The sequence below is a fragment of the Battus philenor genome, unplaced genomic scaffold (genome assembly GCF_028537555.1).
Source record: "Battus philenor isolate CCGP_79_NKW_IND1 unplaced genomic scaffold, ilBatPhil1.0.hap1 SCAF_19, whole genome shotgun sequence".
Lineage (NCBI taxonomy): Eukaryota > Metazoa > Arthropoda > Insecta > Lepidoptera > Papilionidae > Battus > Battus philenor.
The window spans coordinates 11596135-11623579 of NW_027181681.1; the positions used below are offsets into that span (position 1 = coordinate 11596135).

General features: G+C 31.6%; 1 protein-coding gene and 7 non-coding genes across 9 annotated transcripts; 2 read left to right on the top strand and 6 right to left on the bottom strand.

The window, feature by feature from the left end:
* Positions 1 to 11483: 11483 nt before the first annotated feature.
* TRNAK-UUU (transfer RNA lysine (anticodon UUU)) lies at positions 11484 to 11556 on the bottom strand. The gene has a single exon. It is a non-coding gene; the product is annotated as a tRNA-Lys (tRNA).
* A 1144-nt stretch (positions 11557 to 12700) lies between these two features.
* On the bottom strand, positions 12701 to 12773 carry TRNAK-UUU (transfer RNA lysine (anticodon UUU)). Its single transcript has one exon. It is a non-coding gene; the product is annotated as a tRNA-Lys (tRNA).
* A 528-nt stretch (positions 12774 to 13301) lies between these two features.
* TRNAK-UUU (transfer RNA lysine (anticodon UUU)) lies at positions 13302 to 13374 on the bottom strand. Its single transcript has one exon. It is a non-coding gene; the product is annotated as a tRNA-Lys (tRNA).
* A 1469-nt stretch (positions 13375 to 14843) lies between these two features.
* Positions 14844 to 14916, bottom strand: TRNAK-UUU (transfer RNA lysine (anticodon UUU)). Its single transcript has one exon. It is a non-coding gene; the product is annotated as a tRNA-Lys (tRNA).
* A 2180-nt stretch (positions 14917 to 17096) lies between these two features.
* TRNAL-AAG (transfer RNA leucine (anticodon AAG)) lies at positions 17097 to 17178 on the bottom strand. The gene has a single exon. It is a non-coding gene; the product is annotated as a tRNA-Leu (tRNA).
* A 2072-nt stretch (positions 17179 to 19250) lies between these two features.
* TRNAK-UUU (transfer RNA lysine (anticodon UUU)) lies at positions 19251 to 19323 on the top strand. The gene has a single exon. It is a non-coding gene; the product is annotated as a tRNA-Lys (tRNA).
* Positions 19324 to 19812: 489 nt separating this feature from the next.
* On the top strand, positions 19813 to 19885 carry TRNAK-UUU (transfer RNA lysine (anticodon UUU)). Its single transcript has one exon. It is a non-coding gene; the product is annotated as a tRNA-Lys (tRNA).
* A 1265-nt stretch (positions 19886 to 21150) lies between these two features.
* Positions 21151 to 26700, bottom strand: LOC137921500 (pupal cuticle protein 27-like). Of its 2 annotated transcripts, XM_068764276.1 has the most exons (4): positions 26644 to 26700; positions 24828 to 25288; positions 22079 to 22209; positions 21151 to 21451 (listed from the first exon to the last, which is right to left on the bottom strand). In XM_068764276.1, exons 1-4 carry the CDS (start codon positions 26650 to 26652, stop codon positions 21153 to 21155), a joined length of 900 nt encoding a protein of 299 aa, XP_068620377.1. In that variant the 5' UTR covers positions 26653 to 26700; the 3' UTR covers positions 21151 to 21152. The 2 variants fall into 2 exon arrangements, with proteins under 2 accessions (XP_068620377.1, XP_068620376.1); XM_068764275.1 differs by lacking the exon at positions 26644 to 26700 and having other exon boundaries at positions 24828 to 25303.
* Positions 26701 to 27445: the final 745 nt, after the last annotated feature.

Consider the following 27445-nt stretch of genomic DNA (forward strand, 5'->3'; position numbering starts at 1 on the left):
CAATGATAATAATAATCAAATAAAACTGTTAACCCTTTCAGGACCATAAGGTTACGGCACCTTATTTAATCAATTTAGCTAGATGTAATGAATTAATAGGCATCCTAAAAACATAATTTATACTAAAAATTCAAAAAAGTTTTACATATTTTTTGGAAATTTATGGGACAAATATGTCCCTATGGTCGCTAAGGGTTACTTTCTACTTAAACTCTAAATTTTGGTTTACTTATTGGTAAGTCTGTTTTGTTGAAAATAATGTACATTTGTTACTTAGTGTACTTTTTTTTACTTGTTTATGAATAATATAAATATTATAGGGCAAGTTATTTGTGGTACTCGGCGTAACAATTCCTGTTGTTAGATGAATGGTTACTGATTAGATGGATTGTTTTTTTTGAGATGTTGAAGGTTCAGGTGATTCTTGCCGTTGAAGAGTCGTCGTTTCTTCAACCTCGACATCAAATACCCCTTGGTCATCATCCTGTACTAGAAGTCTTTGGTCTTCGTCATCAAGCACTAAGTCATCTTCCTCATCGCTATTGCCACCCACAAAAATTTGAAGAATTTTATTTTTTCGAAGTTCAAAAACTCCAAGCCCCTTACGAAACATGTTCTGAGAAAAATATGAATAAGAAAATGATAGTATTTTGGTATATCACCAGGCCAAAAGTTAAGAAATTCCGTATAAAAAGTATCCCTTTACGCCGACAGGGACATCCGTGTCCCATAATCTTTATAACGATTTATCACAGAATACAACATAAATACATTACTACTGAATATTTAGAATAACAATTTACTTAACAGGTAATGATAATTTGACACTGTAAAAACTTGAAAAGCACTTTTACAATATCAATTATTTATTCCAAACAGCAGATCATTCGCGCCAAAAGAACTCTAACGTTCCGATGACGATAGACAATAAACGGTGTTAGTTATCCTATATTGCCAGTAAAAAATAATAAAAAGGTACTTTCAGAAATATTAAAACAAAAAAATAATTTACAATGGTTACGTAAATATTTAATTAATCCATGATTTTTGCTTTGGACACCGGCGTCCCCGTGGTCGTGAAAGGGTTAAAACAGTGTATTGTTATTATTACCTTAAAGCTATACTCGATGGTAATTACATTTAAAATAACGCTTTTAGAAACCTTTTGCGAACCGGACCCATTCACACGAGCTTGGCCAGGTGTGTCCAATTCCGTTAAAAATAGGTCCACTTTGTGTGAAAATATTCACGCTTCACATATAGCTATTGTTAATACATATATATTTATATAAATATTTTTCTCGTTTATACCTTAAAACTGACGTAAACATACGATCATACTTGATAGAAGTGTAATGTGCTTTCATCACGTCATTGTTACTATATTTTATCAAGAGTTTAATGTAGTATTTTATTTATCTTAGATAAAAGATCATGATGCGTATTTAGTTTTTTATATAAATTAAATCACTATTTTTCCCTTTTATTTCAAAGATTATTTAACAGAGTCTGTTTCATCGTCTTTCAAAACATAAATCGTATCAGTTACGTAATTTACTTTGTATATATATACAAATGTACATATAGCGAACCTTGGGGAAGGCATAAAAAAGCCTTACAGTGGGCGTCTTTTGGCTGATATGATAAAAAAAAACTTAATTTGAAACAGAACCTTCATAGAATAACATTGAAGGCTGTCATTATGTTTATTTGAGCAAATCAATATTTAACTTAGTTTAGTTAATAAAAACAAACAATATGAGTTACCGCATTGTTCAAGAATGGGTAAAGTTTGTGTTGTATTCCTTTGTATGTGACACATTTTAAACTTCAATACAGTGTATTATTAACATGATTTCACTTATTAAAAATGATATAGATGTCAGGCAGGATAAAGATAGGAGAGTTACAAGACATTTTTCCGACAACGGGGCCAATGTTAGATGGCTTTCATGGAACGTCTGGACAAATGGTACGGCACCTGCAGACGAATAAAGTCTAAAATTATCTAGAGATTTGGCCATTAGGTATTTAATGCAAAAATAGTAGAATTAAAGGAGGACACGTGAAAGTGATTTATACGATGACTATTAGAGATAAGTTAAATATAATTTAATAATCAATTATTTATTATATTGACTGACAAAGTGGAAATAGTTTTAATTAACACGTTCGCGCGCTGTAATGCATGACAAATTTTGGCATTTTGACACACGTTTTTTCCATACTAAGTCCATAGGCGTACTTGCGTAGGTCTGCTTACCAATACCATACCAAATGACAGAACGTCTTCAGGCGTCTACTAGATTTCAAACTTGAACGCCTGTCGACGTAGTGTCGCGTTAGTTTTTTATCTTCTATCGCCCACCGACGTACCGCGCGCGAACGTGTTAAATTCATAAAATTAAATAGATTTACTAGTCAGGAACTTTAAATAGTATTAAATCCAACGTATATATATAACAGAGTCCTTTTAACGTCTGTTGTTCGTTGCGACCCATTTCTGTTTTTAATTATGCAGCCCTGAACTCCATGTATTTGTCAATCTAATACCCGCACGCATAATGTCGGAGTAAACGTGAAATATCGCCACAAGGATTATAATACATACAACGGATGCAAATAAGCGAAGGAATTTTACATTATTTTATTCATATATCAATTTATAAAAAGATTCTAAATTCAAAATTTCTTTATTCAACTTGACATGCGCTTTTGTATCGTAGATAATTTCGATAATATTAACATTATAAGTAGTAAGTTACAATCGATTTTGAATGCTTTGGTGAAAAACCCGGCCAGAAACCCCACAGTTGCTGTTTTAAATGAAATTTAACAATTCTTTTCCTGTACATTATGATATCAATCATGTAACCATACATTTTGATCAACTAAAAACTTTTAAAAGTAAAATTTATTTAGTAATATACTATAAATTTTATATTTAAAACTGAGAAATATAAGCTCTAAGATATGTCGTGAAACTTTATTATATATGCACATAAATGACTTCATAATTTTTAAGTCGATATTTTACTGAAATTTTAAACCAGAGCACCTGAACCTTTATTACGAAACACGCTGTCCCAACTTTATACTGCCAGAAGATACTGCCTCATCGCATTCCTATAAATCATTGTCATTTCAAACATGGAACTCCCACTGACGGACGTAAGCCTTCATAGCTTTTCCAATAGAACCGGAGCAGATTCTACCCAGCATTTTGCAATTACTTAGGTGTTTGACCTCAGGCTTCTGTCTAGCTTGTGGAAGGTCGTCCTGTATTACATTAATCACATTATTTATTCATTAAATATGATATTTAACAAATATATTGTGGAGTTTCTTCCTGATTCTTCTATATTACTACAAAACGGAGCAGAGTAGACACAAAAATTAAAAAGACTTTAAAAGTTGACGATCAGTTAGAATTCTGCTAGAAGTTCCAAATTTGATATAATAATAAATGAATTTTACCTTATCTTTATCTTCATAAATAAATTTACTTTTTAATAGATTAGTAACAGATGCAAATATTAAACAGAGAATATTAATATTCTGTGCGCGAAATGCCGAACGCGCGAAGTTCAAAGCGAACTGTCAATTGAGTAAATATCAGGCGGACCGGAAAGTAATGTCGCTTTCTTAAGTTAAATTCACACAATTACATTTTTAACAAGTTTTTATTACTAATCAACAATGTATTCACCTTCATTATCAACAACCTTTTGCCATCTAGTATAAAAATTCAATGCCGGAGCGGTGAAAATCAATCGGTTTTTCTGTGTAACATGTCGACAGAAACGACATTACTTTCCGATCCCCCTAATATTTGACAAGACTTATTTTATCTGTAGTATGTTTTTAAAAAATTAGGTGGGTTTTAAAGAAAGTGTCGTTCTCGAGCTATACCCGACGCGGGGATACATACATACATACACACAAACACATATATACATATACTTACACAAATACAGGTATATATATATATATACATATATCAATATATACCTTTATATATATATATATACCTTTAGACATAATTTTAATAACACAAATGCAACTGTTTTATAATCCTTGACAAACCATTTCTAGTAGAGAGTCCACGCGCAAGCGATAATTATCTCCTGTAGAATGTGAGTAACTAAACAAAAGGTAGACAAATGACAAGCCATCTTTTATTTTAAAATCTCTTTTGCGTCTTATCAGTGGCACTCTCTCCCATCTCCCTCGACTCTCGTTCCTTCGTTTTTAATCTGTTATTCATTGCTATATTAACAAATACATCATCTATTATAATTCAGTCAATTCGTATTAATAATAAACCATTCAATACTGTTTACTCTAATAAATACTGAGAATTATTAAATGAATATCATCCTTCGCTGAGATGTTGTTATAACTCGATTCGTTGTCAATTACTGAATCTAATAACTTAATATATTTCATTATATACATTATAATGACTGAATGTACAGTCAGCTGATGACTGAGTGTACATTTTTGGAAGTATATTATTCTAATGTGTAAATATTAAACTTTTTATTTATCCTTTACTTTTATTGGACTAATAACACGCATCGATGATGCAGTCAATGGCCCCCAACGGTTTTTAGATGTTGATTGATCAATTAATGTTACACCTTACCCAAAAATTGATAGTTCCAGAAGTAACATATAATCTTTGTAAAGTATATATTAAATCTTTGTGAATTTATACAGCGAATATACTTGACTTTAAAATAAATTTATGTTTAGAAACGTAAAAGTTCTAAAGAAATGAATGTACAGCTTTTTCGCCGTTTACTAATATGATATCTTATATATGTTAACATTATAGCAATATAGTAATAGCATAGTCAACAATATAGTATAGTCTCTGTAAACTATATACTACAAGAAGTTATTGGATTGTTGCGTACAAATAATAAATTAATGTAACATATTTCGTAGTTATCGGTGCCATTTATACATGGCGATTTGAAATTGCAAAAATTTTGACGATTTTCTTTAATAAATGAGCTGTGAATCCACTCTTTAAAGTTTTTATAATCTTATCACCCTATCAAAACTACTAATATACTATACTATCAAAACGACTAAAAGCTTTTTAAGTCTTCATTTATTGCAATTTACATATCTATTGTAATTTGTATCAAAATGTTCGAAAATATCATGTCAACTTTTAATACGCGTATTTAAAATGTATGTAATGTTTCATGTTTCGTAACAATTTTGTCTGTTAATGTCTTAAAACCTGAAAACATCATGATTTCAGACAAACTTTGAACTTCATAGGCTATTTACTATAGCAATAGGAACGGTATGAACCACGACGCCCAACTGTCAACATAATTTTATGGTATTTCTTCGAAAGTCATTTTTAATTTTTTTTTGACACAAAATAGTGTTTTCATATTATGTTCTATCATTTTTCTACTAGAAATATAAAATTTAAACAAAAATCTCTTTAATATAATTTAATACAGGACCAAAAACTTTAAAATATTTTTTTTGTCATGAACTTGTCGTTGATTTATGGGACAAGTAATAAAGGACATTCACCTGTAAAAACAATGCTATTTTTTAAAATTGTTACCAAGAATATGATCATCGTACAGATATCTAAATATCAGATCACATTTGGAACTTGAGGTCCGTCGCACTAGACGATTGTAATTAAGATTATGTCCTCGACCTTGGAGCTTAAAAGATCCGGGTCCATCCGGCACTGGACCCCTATGACCCGAAGCAATTAGGAACGAAAAAATTACGGAATAGAAAAAAACTTGTTAATGTTATGTAAGGTAAGATGGACGAATTTTTTAAAGCGACCTTCAAAATGTCGGTGCGTTCATTAAAAATTCTTAACATGGCAATACACGTTACTCATCTGTCAGCTTCATTATTTTTCTAATTAAAATTGATTACTTATTTATGTCACATTAATAACACATATCTAAATATTTATTTAAATAAGAGCGTTTAATCTTAATTAATATAAAGAAATCAAAAACTTTAGAATTAGATATATTTCAATTCTAGCTGTAATTGTTTTAAAATTAACGATATTATTAGACAAATAAATTTAGCTTGTGCACAAAAGCATCATTTTGTTTTAAATAAAACGTTAAACCATGCTTTTATAATATTTATATTTTTATTTTTTAATTATTAATTTTTATAAAGTATATAGCATCAGATTGGTAAGTGGCACTGGTCACATGCACAGATCACTGCCCAGTAAAGAAATATACAGGTGTAGAAAAAAACTGAGATATAGATATAAGACATATCAAAAAGTAGATTCTTAAAAGAGAATTGTATAAGAAAATGTAAGAAAGGAAAATAAATAAACGATTAAAAAAGTAATATTGTAAGAAATGTGGAGAAGAGAAATAAAATTACAATAAAAATAAAAGAAAATATGAAGATAGAATGAAAATAGAAAGCGCGACGAGATTCAAGAATTTATTGAAATCAAAGTTCCTGTCTCAAAATTGGTAAGGAAACGAATAATAAAAAACACAAGCTAGCTTAAGTGATGATGAGAAAAATTTCTAACACCTAACATATTTCTTCAGCAATTAGTTCTTCAGTACAACATATTTTAATTGTCAAATGGCAGCCTTTTCATGCAGAACTATAGTTAGTATACTAGTTAAAATATTTAATATTTCAAACACGTACGTGTCGTATCTATTAATATATTAATTATTACGCATGATTAATTTTTACTAGACGTTAATGAAAAGGAATAATTAAATCAAGCAAGCCAATAGTCATATGAAACTAACATTAGCTACATTTATTATTATTGAAAGTAAAACTTGCTCATAACCAACACAAAAATATCTGTTTTGTAGGCTGGTATTGAAGCGCCACCTATAGAATTTATTTGTAACCAAATGTCAAAACTGTCGTAGGGCTACAAAGATTATATGTTTTATATAAAGCTCAATAGATGGCGCTATTTTATACTGTGAGGTGTCAACAGATACTGTCAAAAAATAATTACTTGAATATAATTTACTACATATAGTTTATAATAAAACTGTCTGTTTATAAAAAAATATATTTTTATTTATATTTCAAATTAGAAAATATAACGAAACTTTCAATACAGCTTGTTTGTTGTTGACAGTTTTAAAAATACTCATTTCTGCAATAAATAATATTATTTTAAAGTCATAGCAGACTTAAAAATATTATGTAATGGAAATAAATAAATTTTTTGTTAAATAAATTTTAAAACAAATTACAATAAAAGCAATAAAGTCAGCATTCGTTGAAACGAGATGTGCGATAGCTCAATAAATTTTTTAAAGAAATGTCATTGTTTTCCATAGTGACATTTACAAATTAGACGCTCTTGAAGGTTCACTATGAAAATAATACGAGACGGATCGCTTCACGTCATATTTATTATCTGATAGAGTAATTTGAAGGAAATTACAAAATCTGTTTTCTTTTTAATGTTTGATTGTATTGTGTCATTTTATTTTCATAATAATTAGTTTAATTTCTTATATACGCACATAAGATTGTTTATGTATATATAAATATATACAATTAGCTGTCTTTCGCCCACTTCTTAAACTTAATTAATGCCTCTCAAGCTCCTAGCATCTGGAATATCGTGAAATTCGTTCTTAGCAGAATTTTACTTGCCAAAAGGAATATCCCTACCAAATTTCAAGTCACTTTGTTATATCCATGTGTCCACAGATATCCCGATCAGTCAGTACATTAGTAGAAATCTCGTATATATATAGAGGATGATTATTTATAGGTGTAAAAACTTTAATAGAGTGAAAAGTAAATCATTTACAGCTCTTTAAAATCACTCTGTATAAATAGATTACTCTGAAACTCTACTGCAATGCAACATGCCAATAAATTCTACTAGTTCAAAGTCTACAGGGGCAGATAGTAAAAAATAATTGATTTTATTATGTTACAATGGGAATTATGAAAACGCTTTTTCTTACCATGTAATCCTAGCTTTAATTATATTTTTTAATACTGAAATATAAATCGTAAATGTAAAACAAAAGCACGGACGCCTGTGTAAAATCGATCCTAATAATAAAAAAAAAACATTGAACAACCAATGGTAACCAAACTGCGGCTCGCGAGCCACAAGCGGCTCCTTGAACGATTATTTTAGGCTCCGATTGATTGTCGAATTATTTCAATATTTCAATGTACATTACATATGTCAGCTTCTGTGAAATCGAAACAAATTACTGATGTGAATAATAATAATTATTATTCCACCATAAAATTTTCGAATTCCAAACACCGATCATAATTATATAATACTTAAGATGCTGGTAAGTTACCAGCATCTTAAGTATTATTAGGAGTATCTAATGGATTCAGGCGTTACTTCACGGAAATCTACTTCCGCTATGTAGCAGTAGTCATGCAATAAACTGCACCGCCCGCCAGCCCGCTGATAAATGCGCATGCGGCAAACAATGCGAATTACACAACTAACACCGCTAAATTACTCAACACGTGTTTAACTCCTCCATCACGGAGATCTCCTCAGGAGAAATGTTGCACCGATTAGTTTTTTATTTATTAGATAGATTAGTGACTCGGTGTTTGGTACTAATCGGTATAAAAAAGGAAGTAGCTATATATTAGTCCTTTTCTTACTTATTATTAGGAGTGCTGTCATATACATGTGCCATTATAACTAACTTCAATACATATATTTTGTGCTTTTGTCATATAATTTCAACAAATATAATTTTTGTAAAAAAAAATTAAAAATTTTAAATTTCGAACAATGACTTGAACTGTCAAAGAGCTTGATCACACGTGAGCTTTTCATTCGTCCTTTTAAGGTTTTAAATTATATCACCAATTATTCTGTTTGGGGAAACAGAAAGAAAAAAATGTCAATGGTAAAAACGTGGTAGGTAGAAAATGTGTTTTTTTGTTTTAAATTTTTACTTTTATGTCGTCATTTCGGACCTTATATCGGCAATTTCGGTTACATCACGGTCCATAAACCTTTGGGCGTTAAATTATACTCAATGAGGTCAAACTCGACGCGAGTGGGTCAAAATTGAAGTAATCTCCATTGTCTTAGATAATTGCGATCCGGCCGTGACATCTGAACTTGACGTGCGAACGGTATCGCATCATGACAATCCATTTATCAATGTAAGAGCACAAAACTAATTGTTTTTGGCGCTGTGTATTCCATTTATAAATACATTTAAAAAACTTTTAAGTTAAACGGTTTTTTGATACCCATATTGTGGCGGTTGTGGAAAAATATGTACCTAGTCCGCCATATTGGATCGGCGTCCATCTTGAATTTTGTCATAATCATCGTGTTTTACTAGTGTAGCTCTTTCATTTGATACTCATATTGAGATGGTTAAGGAAAAATATGTAATCCGCCATTTTGTACCAGCGGCCATCTTAGATTTATAATGTTATTTATTTTATTATATTGTATTGTCATCTAAATTAAATGTGTGTACCAAATTTCAGATCAATCTGACAACGGGAAGTTGGTTAAATTTCAATTTCTAATTTTGACCCAAATAAACAAATTCCGTACGGCTGGAACTAAATAAAACCGGTTAAAAATATTTTATTATTAGGTAATCGGTTTTTACAAAATGTAATTGTAGGTACCGAAGTTACCTTTGTATTTTTTCGTTTGGTTAGAGCACGATTGTTTTGTCACAATAAAAGTAAAATCACTTTGTATGTACTGCGGGTTATGTGATTATTTTAAAAATAATATATTTTAATCTTATGCTATGTTTTTATTTAACAGATAACTAAAAAAAAACTATTTTACAGATAATCGGTTTATTCAGAATTAAAAACCTAACATATATCAGACAGATAGTGCCCATACTTTAAAAGACATTAGTATATCTAACTCTATCTCCCTGTAATATATATAAACTCTTCTATACAATACCTGGTATTTACGAAAAGTTTTTAATTGAGTCGGTATTCTTGTATATATATGAATATATATAATGTTTTGTTTGTCCGAAAATCATACAAAGTTATGTAAGAAAAGGACCAATATTTAGCCACTTCCGCACATGCAGTGGTAGTCACAAACACAGAGTCCGGCACTTATCGGTGTAACATAACTCCCGAAGATGCCCCGTGGAGGACCTCTGACTTAAAAGCGCAGCGAAAAATGTTCACGAGGTAGACAGACAGCCTTGTCAAGGTCGTCGGAAGATACAGACAGATTGCTACTAATAAGTCCTATTGATAATACGTGGGCGGCGCTAGGTAAATTATATGTTCCAGAGCGCAGGTGACTCGTAGCTTACACCTTCTTTTATATATTTAAATTGGAAAGTCGGCCTCGTAGATCCAAATGAGAAGTGGCAGAATAAAACATGATCATTTCACTTATTAAAAAAAATTGTCAAATGACTTGCGATAAAATATCATAAAATTTACATCGCGCATTGGTGTGATTCATGTAGTGCTTATTGTTGTAATAAATAACTATTGACGTTAGAAGTTTATCGCAAATCAAATTTGAATGATTATAAATATATTATATTAATAAGTGAAATCCTAACAAAACTTACTTTTTTAGTTTGCTGAGTGGTCCATGCTGCACATTAAACTATACGCTTTGCTCACTAGATTATTAACAAACTTGACAAGGTAAGCTTGATGGTAGTGGTGGAATTTTTGAACTACGATGACTTAATTTAAATTTAGAACAGTTCACGAACCCTTCTGGTCCGTGAACTCAAGATAGATGAAGCCTTAAAAGCCTTACTGCTAACAGCATTAACTTCGTCGCAAACAATACAATACAAAACTAATTACATTTCATACACTTTTGATACATAGATTTAAAACTGTTTAAAATTCACATGATGTTTAATTATATACAAATCATGATATTTTAATTTTTAAATAACAATCGATATACAATTTGAAGTTAAAAAACATTCGGTGTAAGCTTTTACTTTTATTTACTATTAGAAACTAACATATTGTTTATTTAAAAAAGTTAATTAAATATATTTGTAGATTTAAGATACCGGTATCTATGAAAAATCCTTAAGGATATTGATCAATTCATTTTACCTCAGAAGGAACCATAAAAATACCAAGGTCATAAATATAAATAATATTTATGGTGGGTTTTTAACTGAGTTACTTTTACTTTACTATAGGGATATAATTATTAGTATTAAATCAGAAATATCATCGCTAAATTAATATGCATAAACTTGTTAACGTAAAACGTATTTTCAAGTTTAAAATTAAGTTAGTACCATTTTATTTCGACCTAAATGTTAAATTATCTTTCTGTCAATAAAAATGAGTTTTGTCCAAAAAAACATGCATCTAATTATCATATTTAAAATGCGAAGTGACTTTTTTCAAACCTATTTTTATAATGAAAGGCAATGGTGTCAAATAACAGTATTAACAGATTATATATTAAACAAAAACATTTTCGCCCGAACAGGGACTTGAACCCTGGACCCTTGGATTAAAAGTCCAATGCTCTACCGACTGAGCTATCCGGGCTGTATCATTAATAACCAAATTATTGATTTTACTTATACAATAATTGTATTATATTAATAGTAGTAATCATTGTAACACCAGCTGTACAGTATTTAGTGCTAGAATGAGGTCTCTCCATAGTTTTTTAAAAGGTTGGAAGTTGTGTCCATTCAGTGTCTTTGGACGACAGGTTCATTGGTCGTTATAACGCTTGCCTGCCCGTGGTATCCACATCAGAACAATAAAGCTTTAATCATAGAGCCTTATTAATATTCATGATGAATATAATTTACTCTAATGACCCGGAAAGCTTAGCGAGTAAAGCAATGAACTTTTAATCCAAGGGTCCAAGGTTCAATCCTTGTTCTGGCAAAAAAAATTGTGTCAATAGTAAATTACTAAACACATGTATTTTGTATGATATTAATTTATAATATCATAATTATTTAACTGAAAAAAACTGAGTCGAAAATCCAAATGAATTTCCTTGCCCTCTAAACGGATATAATAATAATTGTTTCTAATCATTACTTCAATAAGTAATGTTATCATTCTAGAAAATGTCACTTTTAACTACTTATTCTATAAGAAAGCAACGGGACAACAAATTATGCATGTTAACTTGGAGAAACTGTAATGGTTTATCACATGTATATGTGATCAAAAATTAAGGTAAAATTTTCAAACCGTCAAGGACGACGTCCAAAAAGTCTAACATTTGGAGGTTGGCAATCGTCTATTGACAATAAGAGAACTTGCTGATAGTTGGAATATCATTTGCCTCGGCCAAATCATTTTGAAGAATGTTTTGTGTATTAATTTGTCGATGTCATACAGCATTGGTTCTTCGCAACTTTTTTTTCTAAAAACTCGACACGTACCGTTCCTTAACCACCGTATTGGTCTGATTTGGCTATGTGCAACTCCTGGCTATTTAGAAAATTCAAAAGGGCAACGCTGGGACGTCGTTTTGACAAGATTGTGGAAATAAAAATCGAATCGATAGGCCTGAAAGTCCGAAGATTGGAAAAAGCGTCGGCAAAATTGCGTTTTACCGAAAGGGCAGTTGTTTGAAGAGGATAAAATTCAGTTTGGAAGAATAAGTAACACAGTATTACATATGAATGTTATATATGGTTACTTTCTTAGTCCAAAAAGTTGCTTCCGCCCGGACAGGGACTTGAACCCTGGACCCTTGGATTAAAAGTCCAATGCTCTACCGACTGAGCTATCCGGGCTGTATTTAACTTTTATTAAACATAACATCAAATGAACAGTGGTTGCCCAGAAGTGAAAAATGAGACTTGTGATCATAGGTTGCGGGTTCGATTCCTTGTATAATTCACACTTTGCATTAATTATATAGAATTGCCACTGCCCACAAACAAGTTTCCAGAGGATGGGCAGCAGCGTCCGCTACCTACCTTAAAACTATACTGCGATCGCCAATTCACCTGCCATGCGTTGTGATTATGGTACATACTCCACAGATTTCTTTTGGAGTGAACTTGCTATGGGCGTCTGTGGGTTGAAACAACAAAAATAGCATTAACTTTGGTGTGCGTCGATTGGACAATACTAACAATTTTACGTACACCATCCTGTCATATGTTTTCACAAAATGGCGGCAGCTTAATAAATACGTTTAGTACGAAATAATGTGAAACGATTTGAACCAACCAGTCGTTATTTTATACTTCATATTTATATTATTATATTACTTATAGAAATTGTGTAAGTTTAACGACTATTCTAAAAAGGAATCTCGCCCGAACAGGGACTTGAACCCTGGACCCTTGGATTAAAAGTCCAATGCTCTACCGACTGAGCTATCCGGGCAATGGAAATTTTTAGCAAAATAGACATCTATTTTTATTTACATACTCGATATCCTTCGATAGACTATTATCAAAAGTTATTGATTTGTCTTATTCCAATAGAAAAAATAATAAATTTTATATTAAGTTATGTAATGATCAAATGTAAAATAAGTAAATTTATTTTTGATCGATTATATTTAAATCAAAAATCAAAATTGGATTTTGGTTTTAGATTTGATCAGCGTGCGAACGATCAAACGCGCTAAGTTAAACTGTCAAATACAAACAATCTATGTTTTATGAAATGTATGTAGTTACTGCACAATATACTGTTTAGAACCTTTTTCAAAACATTAGGTAAGTTATAAAAATTATTAAAATAGATAAAGTCATTCGCAAGGCGTGTTAGTAGGGTGACCACAGTAAACAGGGATTCTTTTTTATATATAATACTGCTGGTTTTGTTACTAATCTATATTTAATTCAAATATTTTGTTAGTTTTGTCGAAAATATAAAGACACATAAAAGTTCATTGCTATTTTCATATATATGACTTATAGATAAGTGTGAATGAGGTCATACTATGTTACAAAACAGAATAGATAGAGAAATATTTATATATACATATAGGTAATAGCTATAAAAACTTAAAAGGGGTGAATATATAACTCCTTAGGACCCAAGCTGTTCGGAGACATTCGACTGCGGTAACCACCCGAAGAAACCAATGCTGCGCTATCGTCTCAAACCCTTCCATAAAGCAGCCATGGAAGCAGAGATAGAGATGATTGACTTGACAGTCTAATTCAAGAGTGCAAAGCTCTGATGTAAAAGAAGGATGGAGAATACAGATCTTATGTTGAGTACAGAATGCATGGCATGTAATTAATGACCATCTTCTGTACTCCAGACAGACGTTTGAAATTAAGCATTGTGTGCGGTTCTACTGCAGGGCGATACTCTACATGAAAAGAGACCCATCGTGTACGCGAGGGGAATTCTCACATAGGTAGAGAACTTCTCCTCAGAACATGCAGCGATACCATGCTCGGGAAAGCAAGTGGGAAAGAAAGGGGCTTTGAGATCCCAAGCGTCAGCAAAAAAGCTATGTATTCACTCCTTATAAAATTAAAATCGATTATTTATTAAAATAGCAATAATAATCTTGGTAGAGCAGAGTTTACCCATGTTGCTCACATCCCACATAGAGACAATTTCATTGTTAAGGGGGCAATTCGAAAGTGGGACTGGACATGTGTTAAACAATTTAGATTTTAAACTTCATATGTTATGAATTTTAGAAAGTGTTAGGCAGTGCGTAGCAGAAAAGATGTTGGAAAATATTCACGTACAACAAAAATAAATTAATACATCTGTATCAACTGTTACCAAGTAAATCGCTTTTAATATAAGCCTGTTAGCTAATAGCGAAATAACGGCTTCACAATGACAATATACAAATTTCATTATTGACAAAAAATATGTCTCGCCCGGACAGGGACTTGAACCCTGGACCCTTGGATTAAAAGTCCAATGCTCTACCGACTGAGCTATCCGGGCCGGTATACAATCTCTCCCAAATATTGTTTTTAAATCAAATATCAATTGACAAATGCATATACTAAATGAATATTCTAAAACTAGAGCAATTCACACTGCCGACCGACACAGATCATAATAGCACGCGAGATACAGAAAAAAAAACAAATTTTGAAAAATCAGAGATAAAGAATCACGATCTCCAACAGTGAGAGATACAACGCGAAAAAGAGAAAAGGATCCTATAGCAGACGTGACGAAAAACTCCTTTTAATTTGAACTAGTACTCAAAATTTTGAATTTTTCTCGAACAACATTTAAACACATATTTAAAACTTACGAAAAAAGTTATTACAAACTTTTTAACAGAAACTATATTTATTGAAAACAAAAAATATACTATATTATTATATATAAGGCTTGTATGTGCTGAGCGGCAGCCGAAAATCATATGTACGATCATATGTACGATAGCTTTTTATTTTTATAAATTTTGCTTTGATATTTAACGGGTTCCTTTTGTAATTTTTTTCAATTTTAGATTTATCAAAAAGGTTTTAATGCAAACTGTATAGATTGTACAGCTACGTGTGTACCGAATTTAAATATTAAAAAAATTACATATTTACGTTACTTCGCTTTCTTTAATTGTTGAATAATTGGTGACAGTTCTCTAAGATACTTAGTCAATACTGATCGATGTTTGGATGTATATTGAAATGACTCAACAAAAAATCTAAGTCAAAAATAACTTTTAAACCTTCATTGCATTTTATGTAAAATAAATCAGGCTGGCGTAATTGATACGAGTATGTAAGGGAAAAATAATCTAAAAAATTCTAGTGTAAAAATATAACACGAAAATAGTAAAAAAACCATTATCATGCAAAGAAGGATTAAAATAGTCGCATGCAGCATGTCACAGATTGCTCTCCCTATAAAACATCCGCATGTATTTCGGCAGTCGCAGCTTGCTAGCTCCCAAACAATAGAGTTATATTTTTTAATCTGTGTATTCTTATACCAGTAAAGTTTGAATAGTATCATGTTTTGTCATGTGTGTTTTGGGTTCTAAAACGAAATATGTGTTAACAAATATCATATTTTTTTTTTCACAATCTAGTGAGTCCATGGAATATAAGTAAGTTAGTAACAAAATTTACTTAAAGGCTACATTAGTTATGGATTATTATGTCATATAATCTATATATATTATATAATAATATATAATATGTATATATGATATATAAAATTCTCGTGTCACGGTGTTCGAACTTGAACTCCTCCGAAACGGCTCGACCGATTTTTACCAAATTTTATATTCGTATTCAGCAGGTCTGAGAATCGGCTACTATCTATTTTCCATATCCCTAAGTGATAAGGGTTGTTCACCCTTAAAATTTTTTTTTTAATGTTTTGACGAATTTTTATTTTTTTATTTATTTATCATACAGCATACAAAAATACATACAACCCTAAATTTTTACCCCTCTACGATAAACCGTTATTTTTTATTTGTTAATTAATTTTTTTTTGCAAAACAACGTTTGCGGGATCAGCTAGTTTAACTATAACACTAATTTTAAAAACAGTAGCTTAATATAAAAACTTACTGAAGATATTTTTTTTAATAGAAGTGTTTATTTTGCCATTCGTACACTTGTGTATGTGTATCCAATAGTAATAGAAACCACTGGCGTACAAATCATGCTCGATCACAGTTAAAATTTCATTCTTAATATTGCGTAGCTTGTCCCATGTTCTAGCTGCTCGACATCTTAAAATTGCGCAGTACTCGGAAACCCTGGCGTCTGCAAACATGCCCTTGGCGCTGAAATATCTGAGTATGTTTCATAATTATACGAAAAGTGTCATTATACTGTACTCGAAGTACATTGTACGATGCCTTCGAGTCGTCTAGAGTTGGCATGTGTAGTATGTTTTTTTTTTTTGTATCCTGTGTTAGATAGATCTTTCAAAAATTTTATGAGCATTTATTTTTATGGGAATAATAAACCATAAGAAACTTAACAGTAGATAACATTCTAAAAAATAGCACACTTATATTAATTAGACTGCAAAAATAGTAAATAATGAACTTGTTCAGAATTTCAATAAATGAATTCCATACTCGCTCAGAAAAATGCCAACATTTAACTACCTCTACGGTTAAGTATCTGATGTAAACGATAAAAGAACATTGGCAGCGGTGGGATTCGAACCCACGCCTCCGAAGAGACTGGTGCCTTAAACCAGCGCCTTAGACCGCTCGGCCACGCTACCTGATCTTTCCCAGCAAAAAAGAAGATATATTTATATATATATATATATATATATATATTTTTTTTGCTATAATTTATTTCAGCCAGAATTGTAAAAGTATAGAAGACGCGAGACACAAGCCAATTCCAACCTGTCCTATCGGAAAACTGTAGGTGCTATGACTTATGATTGTATATATATATTCCGATATTGTATACATTGGACACAATAGTGGGTGTTTGATGAGCATTGTTTTCTTATTCTAGAACATCGCCAAAAGCCACCCCAAACGCTTGTGAAACATTAAAAAAATCATGTTAAAAAAGTCTTCATAGATGTGAACTCTAAAGATGTATTTGTAACAAACTACACTAGTTCTACTTGATGAATTCCAAACCCATTCTCCAGCTATGAGATAAAAAATGTTAAACGTGTCTTAATTTAAAATGAAAAAAATTCTGTGCTCCCCTCAACACATTAACTTTTATTTAAAACCTACCTTTAATTAACACGTTCACTGCGGCTTGAGGTCGATTCAGCCTCATGGTAGACTTTGCACTGGTGCGGCGCGTAAAACTCGTGTTTTCTCTCTAGTGCGGCGGCTGTTTACACTCAACCGTGTGAGGTATGACAAAGACAAATATAGCTTTCTTTATGTCTGCGAAGCATTGACTCAATATTGTAAAAAAATATTGATGAACACGAGGCAGAAAAGGCCTCAACCGCACTACTAGGAAGTTCAGCTTGAGGCTGATTCGACCTCAGCCGCACCAGCTAAAAGTTCTTCAAAATTGGGCCCGCAGTGAACGTGTTAACAAACTTACAACCAGTAACAAAACATGTTCTGACGAGAAGTTCTCTACCTATGTGAGAATTCCACTCGCGTACGCGATGGGTCTCTTTTCATGAAGAGTATCGCCCTGCAGTAGAGCTGCACACAATGCTTAATTTCAAACGTCTGTCCGGAGTACAGAAGGTGGTCATTAATTACATGCAATGTATTCAGTAGTCTACATAAAATCTGTATTCTCCATCCTTCTTATACATCAGAGCTTCGCACTCTTGAATTAGACTGTCTAGTCAATCATCTCTATCTCTGCTTCCATGGCTGCTTTATGAAAGAGTTTGAGACGATAGCGCAGCATTGGTTTCTTCCGGTGGTTACCGTAGTCGATTGTCTGCGAACGGCGTGGGTCCTAAGGAGTTATATATACCCCTTTTAAGTTTTAATAGCTATTACCTATGTATATATACTTACTTACTTACTCCGCTGGCTCAGTGATCCAAAGTGGGTCTTGGCCTCCGAAGCGAGGGCCTTCCACTTTCCTCTATCTTGCGCCATCGTCTGCCATTGGTTGACATTCAATTCGCGCAAGTCTGCCTCAACGCGATCGATCCAGCGATACCTGGGTCTAACCACTGGTCTTCTACCCCTCGGTTTTTCCAGATACGCTACCTTCACACTCCGATCCGATCCCATATTCACATAAAATATTCATATGTACTCGTATATATGAATATTTTTATATCTATTCTGTTTTGTAATATAGTATGACCTCATTCACACTTATCTATAAGTCATATATATGAAAATAGCAATGAACTTTTATGTGTTTTTATATTTCCGACAAAACTAACAAAATATTTAAATTAAATATAGATTAGTAACAAAACCAGCAGTATTATATAAAAAAGTGTCCCTGTTTATCGTGTTTACGCTATGAATACGCCTTCCGAATGACTTTACCTATTTTAATAATTTTTTATAACTTAACTAATGTTTTGAAGAAGGTTCTAAACAGTTTATTGTGCAGTAACTACATACATTTCATAAAACATAGATTTTACGTATTTGACAGTTCATCTCAATTTCAGTTCAATCAAAAACCAAAATCTAATTTTGATTTTTGATTTAAATATAATCGATCAAAAATTAATTTACTTATTTAACATTTGATCATTATTTTAATTAATTTAAAATTTATTATTTTTTCTATTGGAATAAGACAAATCAATAACTTTTGATAATAGTCTATCGAAGGATATCGAGTATGTAATAAAAATAGATGTCTATTTTGCTAAAAATTTCCATTGCCCGGATAGCTCAGTCGGTAGAGCATTGGACTTTTAATCCAAGGGTCCAGGGTTCAAGTCCCTGTTCGGGCGAGACACCTTTTTTATAATAGTCGTCAAACTTGCACAATTTGTAATAAAGTCAGCAATGGTAGATTAAAATCGTTACAGTTTCACATTATTTCGTAGCAAACGTATTTATTAAGTTGCCGCCATTTTGTGAAAACATATGACAGGATGGTGTACGTAAAATTGTTAGTATTGTCCAATCGACGCACACCAAAGTTAATGCTATTTTTGTTGTTTTAACCTATAAACGCTCATTGCAAGGCCTATCTAAAAGAAATCTGTGGAGTATATATCATAATCACAACGCATGGCAGGTGAGTTGGCGATCGCAGTATAGTTTTAAGGTAGGTAGTGGATACTGCTGCCCATCCTTTGTCAGCAGTGGGAATTTTATATAATTAATATAAAGTGTGAATTATACAGATTCTGGAAATCGAATCCGCAACTGTTTCTATTCATACTTCGGGACTATCACTGCCCTCTTGATGTCATTTTTAGTAAAAGTTAAATACAGCCCGGATAGCTCAGTCGGTAGAGCATTGGACTTTTAATCCAAGGGTCCAGGGTTCAAGTCCCTGTTCGGGCGTATAACATTTTTATTTTGTTTAAATTACATACGGAAATAATCTTAAATATTTTTTTTTATTTTAAGCTTAATAATCATCAATGTTTCAAATATTTATATTTACTTTTATATTTTTTAAAGTAAAAAAAATCAGTTTAAAAAAATTTAAATACATTTTAACATTACGTCGTTTGAATGCGTTATACTGGAAGAGTTTATATGAAATTATATTTACTTAAAAACATTTCTTACAATATATTACCTATTTAATAATTATTGATTTAATTTACACAGGTGGCGCTGTGTTTGTTATTCTCAATGCCATATTTATATTGAAAAAGATACTTACGAATTAATTCTTCACGACTTAAATTACGATATATTTATATTGTAATTAGATTTGTTATTACAAATGTACATTGGTCGGATGTTCTCATATAATTTTAATAAGTATAAATATATGTGTTATTCTTAATGGATTTATTACAGATCTACTCGGGGTTCATTGTTTTCAAAAATATTACAATTAGGATTACTATGTATTAAAATAATCATTGTTAACTATTTGTCCTGCTGTGGTAGCCCTATGATAGATGACTGACCCATGCGATCATATAATATATAGCCTAAATAAAAAAATAATCTAGCAACGTAACTGCCAAGGATTTCTGTCATTTAAATATTAGTTTTTAGAATAATAAGCACTTTACGTCAATTTACTTTTAATATGCGTTTTGAGTTTATTAAATGGTAGTCTAGAATAAAAAAAATCTGAATCCGTTTATTATAAGTGAATTAGATACTTATTGCAGTCGAAACTTTGGTACAGTTAATTTTTACGGTGCCTTGTAAACACACTATGGATTATCTCCATTTTTTATTTATTATAATTATTGTAAACATAATGTTTCTTTTGGACCGACCCCGGTTGACACTAGAATGCCAGGCCAAGGGAGTGGACGGGAAGGTAGTGGGCCCTGAATATATTGTTGTTTTTGTTCTCATTGAGATAGTTATAAGGTAACAATTGTAACTAATTTTATATGTCTAAGCTTTTAAGTTAGTACTTTCTTACTGCCTTTTGTTACTGTTTATCTCCAATAAAAATAAAGTTAAGTTTTACAAATATCAATTTAATATCACATAAACTTTCAGATAATATACTGAAGAGAATGGATACTACACTTTGATCTTAGTCAAAATGGAGAGAAAATATTAAAATGATTTATTAAATGAAAAATATTATTCAGATAATCAATTTATTAATAAATACATTCAAAGTCGTTTATTAGTAGTTATAACCAGTTCTAGGATTGAAACTCGATTGACGGCTCTTGCTGGAAAATCTGGAACCTTCGTTATTCGAGGAACTTGTCGAAGAGGGCGGCAGATATACTTTGTTAATTCTACCTTGGTTTCTCAAGTTACCGTTGCGAAGGTTCGATTGTTGATCGAATCCGTTAATAGCGGAATTAACGACCACACTGTCGTCATCGTTCAGTTTTTCAACTTGATTTCCGTTTCCGCTAAAGCCTGAACTCACGTATCCGCTGCCTCCGTTAGTATATTTATTTTCGTTATAAGAACCTGTAACATATACAGAGTGAAATAATTTTTAACTGCGATTAAATTTACTCATTTATAGATTTAAAACATTTAAAGAGGTGATCGTCTAGCTTATTTTTTAACAATTAATATATGTTACACCCTGCCTAAAAATAAATGCTTTCAGATATAATAATACAATTTTTATTATCTTTCCCTACAGACTTTGTATTTCCAGAAGTTATTAATCTGATATAATACAATCCAAAAAAATAATCTAACAGATGATAACTTTAAACAGGGCTATTGCAAATATGTGCACCATATTTAATCACCCCGCTTAACTTAAGCAAATATAACATATTATGTCCGGCATTTGATTTGGCACTTCGAGTTGAAGAGAAACGCTATTTGCTATTTATCAATTACAACTTCACGGATGATTTAGGCTGATAGAGCATTGATAGCATTTACTCTTATGAACTTAATGGTAGGCTTTATTAAAAAGCCTCGGTATGGGCCTTTAAATGTATACCAGGTTACCTGTATCACTTATCCTTATATAATATATATAATAGTTAATAGACACATAAAACTTTTTCTAGAAGCATATCTACACGTGTAACTAAAAAGTGAAATGTAATGACCTATGTTCAAAATATAAATTACCATCATCATATATGCCGGCGGCCTCGTCTCTTGCATTCTGCTCTAAGGCCATCAGGATCTCTTCTGGGATTGGTGGGGGTGTTGGTAAATGATCACCTTCAGGGATAAAACCGTTCTGACCAGCTGTGTATCTGAAAGAAAATAATCAGTACATTATATCTTTGTATTATGTTCAATCTCACGAATGTACAGTCAATAAATATCTTTCGCGGTGAAGTCTTTAAAAACCATTTAAATAATTCATTGTATCTATAACAGATTTTTAATTTTAATTAAGTACTTTTAAGCACATAGCCTTGAAGAATATTGAGCGGAGGCAAACACTTTCAAATTAAGATCTCTTTTGTAAGAAAAAGAATATATAGCTACTTCCGCTATGTAGCAGTAGTCTGCAATAAAGTGCACCGCCTGCCATTTGCACCAATGCGAATTACACAACTACCACCGCTAATTCACTCAACATGTGTCACCCCTCCCCGGGGCATCCTCAGGAGTCATATTACACCAATTAGTGCCAAACACAGAGTCATTGGCATGCGCATTTATCAGCGGACTGGCGGGCTGTGCACTTCATTGCACGACAACTGCTACATAGCGGAAGTAGCTATATATTAGTCCTTTTCTTACTTAAAATGGACTTCTACAAAGTAACACCTGAATCTATTAGATATTTAAGATCTCTTTTGGTGTTTAAAGTCGTAAGCAAGATGTTTCCTTTTACGTGCGATCACTTTTCTTTTCAATCATTTTTATTACTGCGATCTGATCTTTCTGCAAGGTTGTATAAAGTAAATTTTTAATGTAACGTCACCTATAAAGGAACACATAATAGAACAATTATTTATACGGGAACTTTTAATGTAATTTTAATTTATGTGTACTGCCGGTGTACCTAAATTAATATACACATACACATATATAACATACAATACATTAAGTATGTTATATCGCTTTTGCAGTTCTCTAGTGGCGGTTTGGCACGCCAGATGGACTGACGACTTAAAGTTCGCGAGAAGTCGCCTGATGTGGTCAGAGTAAGAACGATCATTGTGCGAAATTTGGATGAAGCCTTTGCTTTGTGAGCTTCAATCGGCTGACATAATGTCGTTGACATACATCTCTTGGATGAGAGTAACTTAATTAACTTGCATTTTGCCAGAAGAAAAAATTGGTGATGACAAAAAAAAAAACAGTATTTTTGAATCCTTGAGGCTTGTTTAGAAGTTACATATCGTCATTAATTTAGACCATAATATCTATGGGGGATATACCATAATCGCCACACTTAGCAGGTTGGCGATTGCAGTTTGGTATTATGGTACGCAAAGGACGCTGCTGCTGATCCTTTGGAAACTTGTTGTGAGCAGTGGCAATCCTATATAATTAATGCACAAAGTGTGAGTTATACTCATATAAGGTTGTATCATGGGGAATCGAATCTGAGACCTATGATCACAAGTTCCTTTATCACTGGCCTATCTAATATCTGTGTTTTAATTCTTTTTTGCATTTATATTTGGACTTTAAATTTAACAAAAAAGACACAGTTAAATAAAAATTTCGTTACGAATTATCGACAAAAAATTGATGATAGTCCATCGCATATGTGAGTTCATTTAGTTGTATCTCTAACTACATTTCAAAAGATCTTCATTACGTTATACAATATTGATAGATTGCTAATGAAAAGACGATAATTAGTTTTAAAAAAAAACATTAAGTAATAACTTGGTGTTACATCAGAAACTTAACAGTCACGACTCGGATTGTATTTATTTTTATTACGTTTAATCAACAGTTAATTGACCTATACCAGTAGATATTTAATACGGTAAAAGCTCTTAAAGAATTTCTTAAGACTTCGTGAATACGTTTTTTATACAACATGATGAATTGCGTCTCATATTGACGTCAAAATTAGTCTACCTTCTGGAAATAAATACCAACGACATAAGAGGGATCGGTGTAAAAAACACAACGGTAGTGTATAAAATGTAAAAAATACCGGTGCATTCTTCCTCGTTTATGGCCAAATCTTTCACCACGCAGGCCGTTCGATTGTGGAATAATTTACCGCTGAATATAAAACGTGCTAGCTCACTAACTATTTTTAAGAAAATTGTTAAGAACTATTTACTAGACCTATGATTATCTATCTGTTAATTCATTTCTTTTTCCATTTCTCTGTTTTTTTCTGAGGCAAGTGCGATCGAAATCAGTTAGATGTTTTTATTTATTATTGTGTTATATTTATAATATATATGTGTTATATTATAAATATATAAGTTATGTAAATATGTACGTATGTTTATGTATGTATATCTGTGTATGTTTATGTTCGTTTTGTAAATACGTATATTTTGTACACGTCAACTAGCCATTATTAATACTTTATATATTATCATTATTAGTACTTCAACCTTTTCCTTACTATGGTTGTCTGTAAGATATTGCTTTGTGTGATAAGACTGCCCTTAGTATTTTTTTATATATTATTGTGAAACTATTTAAATGCTCCTAACCTGTACAATAAAGAGTATTAAATAAATAAATTAATAAAAAATGTAGGTGTTTTGTTAATAATTTAAATCAACTAAAGCTTTGAAAGCTCAATGATTACAACTCACGTCGAGTCTTCTTTTATTGTACTATTTTTTTATAGGTTATAAGTAACTTAAACATGTTATGTGTAGTTTCTAAAATCTGAGTCAATCATTGATCAAACGAAATAAGGTATAAATATGCTTACCTGATGCTATAAACTTGTCCATCGTCACCGGTATATGAATATCCACCTTGAGCTTCCACACCATCAGTCGCAACCCCATTTTCTTCAGCAACAATTCCATTTTCGGTTTCAAAAGCGTAGGAGTATCTGTCACCGTCATTTTCATTAATCTGACGAAGAATAGCTGCGTTCCTCTCTAAGGCAGCACGAGGTCTTTCGATTCTATCGTAATTCTGATAAGCATTTACATCGTTTTGTCCACCGTTGTATTCAACATCTGTATTGTATTTATCTCCAATGGTAGCGATGGTTTTAGTATTGAAACCATCCTGACCTGCCACCCCATTGTATGATCCAGGATTAATTACAGGTGTTTGTAAGAAGTCACCTGAACCTCCAGATGTTCGTGCTGAATTAGGTGGTAGGTAAACCCTGTTTAGTTTTGCAGCGCGTACGCAAGCAATAGTCGCAATGATAATTATCTGTAAAATAAACATAATTAAAACAACGGTTTTCGGTTGCAGGAAAGAATAGACAAGGGCAACATCATAATGCAGATAGAAGACGAAGAAAAAGACGCCAGAGAAAGACGCCTCATCTTCTTAAAGTATTGCATAAAGGTTATAAGTGATACAATTAAAAAAAATAGTTCTACTCGAGTAACACTACAATGAGATATAAATTGTGAAACTACGGAATATAGAAATAAACAAAATTTAACAGGAAAATGTAAAGTAAAAACTGAAAGTAATTATAAAAATGAAAGTGTATATAGTAGTATTCTGGAAGTGAAGGCGTTGTAAGAAAGGAAAATCGATTCCATAACCTATTATCCTTTCCATAAAGGAATGATAGATTATTTGACTAATAAGAAAAAAATGTGGAGAAAATGATGAAGAAAAAAGGTGAAGGTGAAATAAAATTATTAAGTGAAAAACAAATTATGAAATATAACATATCATATACAATATACAGGGGAAGTACAAGAGGCACCAATAACGGAGACCAAAAAATTAAAAAAAAGACGAAGGCTTCCAAAATTATTAGCTTACATAAAAGATAGGTAAGTAACGTAAGTTGAAGTGACAGCGGATAGGCAACATAGCATAGAACAGATGTCTACTGGGACTTTAAGGATCTGGGATCTGGGAAGATCTTTAAGGATAAACCTTGTTACGGTCTTTGGATGCAATCCACTTTCAATTGGGAATAGGAAAGTTTTTGAGGTAGATCTATATCCAGAAATGGATATCATCAGGCTGAAATGATGATGAAGATGATGAAGTTGTAATTAATTCAAAAGGTAAAAAAAAATACATGTATGTATATATATATATATATATATATATATATATATATATATACATATGTATGTATATATGTGTATATATTTATGTACTAGCTGATCCCGCAAACGCAAACGTTGCTTTGCAAAAAACGTAAAGTTTTTAATTAACAAATAAAAAATAAGGGTTGATCGTAGAGGGGTGAAAATTTAGAGTTGTAAGTATTTTTGTATGTATATCTGTATCATAAAAAATTACAAAAAATTTTGGATAAATATAAAATAAAAAATTAGGGGGTGGGACCCTTATCACTTAGAGATATGGAAAATAGATAGTAACCGATTCTATGACCTACTGAATACGCATATAAAATTTGATAAAAATCGGTCAAGCCGTTTCGGAGAAGTACGGTAACTAACATTGTGACATTGAAATTTTATATATTAGATAAATATTAAAATCAATGTTAAAGGAATTTTGCAATAACAAAAAGATAGAGTTGGCTATATCGATCCGATGGATCTTCGATATAAACAAATCAATAGATTTACCAGTTTCATTTCGAATTGTATTTTTCCACACAAGCTGTTATGCCAATGATGATCAAATAACTGATGCGATTACATACCACGGTACAATATTTATAGTGATGCCTGCACTGTATTATCGATCCACTTTAACATAGAGGATGTTCGCTTAAGCCAAAAGTCGTGGTCTTGTATTGCATAATCCTTACCTTACACTTGCCGTCTAATTGTTGGGAATGGTGTCATGCAACAAGTGATAATCTGATATTCTTATAAATTCACGTATTTATTCGTTTATAATAACCAATGTAAGTTCTGGTAAGAATGGAAGGTAACTCCAATTTTGGTAGAAATTGGAACATTGAAGTTATGCCACAACTTCACTACACTGGTTCCAAACACGCTTTAATCTAATTGAAAGCCACAACAAACACAGATTTCTATGTGGTCACTTTTACAATATTCTTAATACGATTGAAATAGAAATTGGTCTTCTAATTTAGTCCAAACGATTTTTTTACAGGATACTTTAAAAAGTTTTTGTTGAATTTTATATTTATTAAATTCTATTGCAATACACATTTAATCACAAATAATTTACTATTTTATAGGAGAAGGCTTTAATGAGTTAATATATATATTTATATATTGTAAAAGCACCATCGCAGTCTCTTTACTTGCGTACAATCTAAATTATACCGAATAATAAGGTAAGTAATTTACCCAGTAATAAATAAATATGGTAGATGGTCACAGGTGGTGGTCACACAACATGATGATTCGTATAAAGTAATTTATTTTTGTATAAAAATATTGAAAAAATTTT

Bases quoted from the DNA above. Each gene is read 5' to 3' on its own strand.
- LOC137921500 (XM_068764275.1), bottom strand. From the start codon at position 25,303: ATGTTTATTTTACAGATAATTATCATTGCGACTATTGCTTGCGTACGC. The intron at 22,210-24,827 runs GTAAGCATATTT...ATTTTCTTTCAG, and splicing joins GGACAAGTTTATAGCATCAG to ATACACAGCTGGTCAGAACG. The intron at 21,452-22,078 runs GTAATTTATATT...TATATGTTACAG, and splicing joins CGCCGGCATATATGATGATG to GTTCTTATAACGAAAATAAA.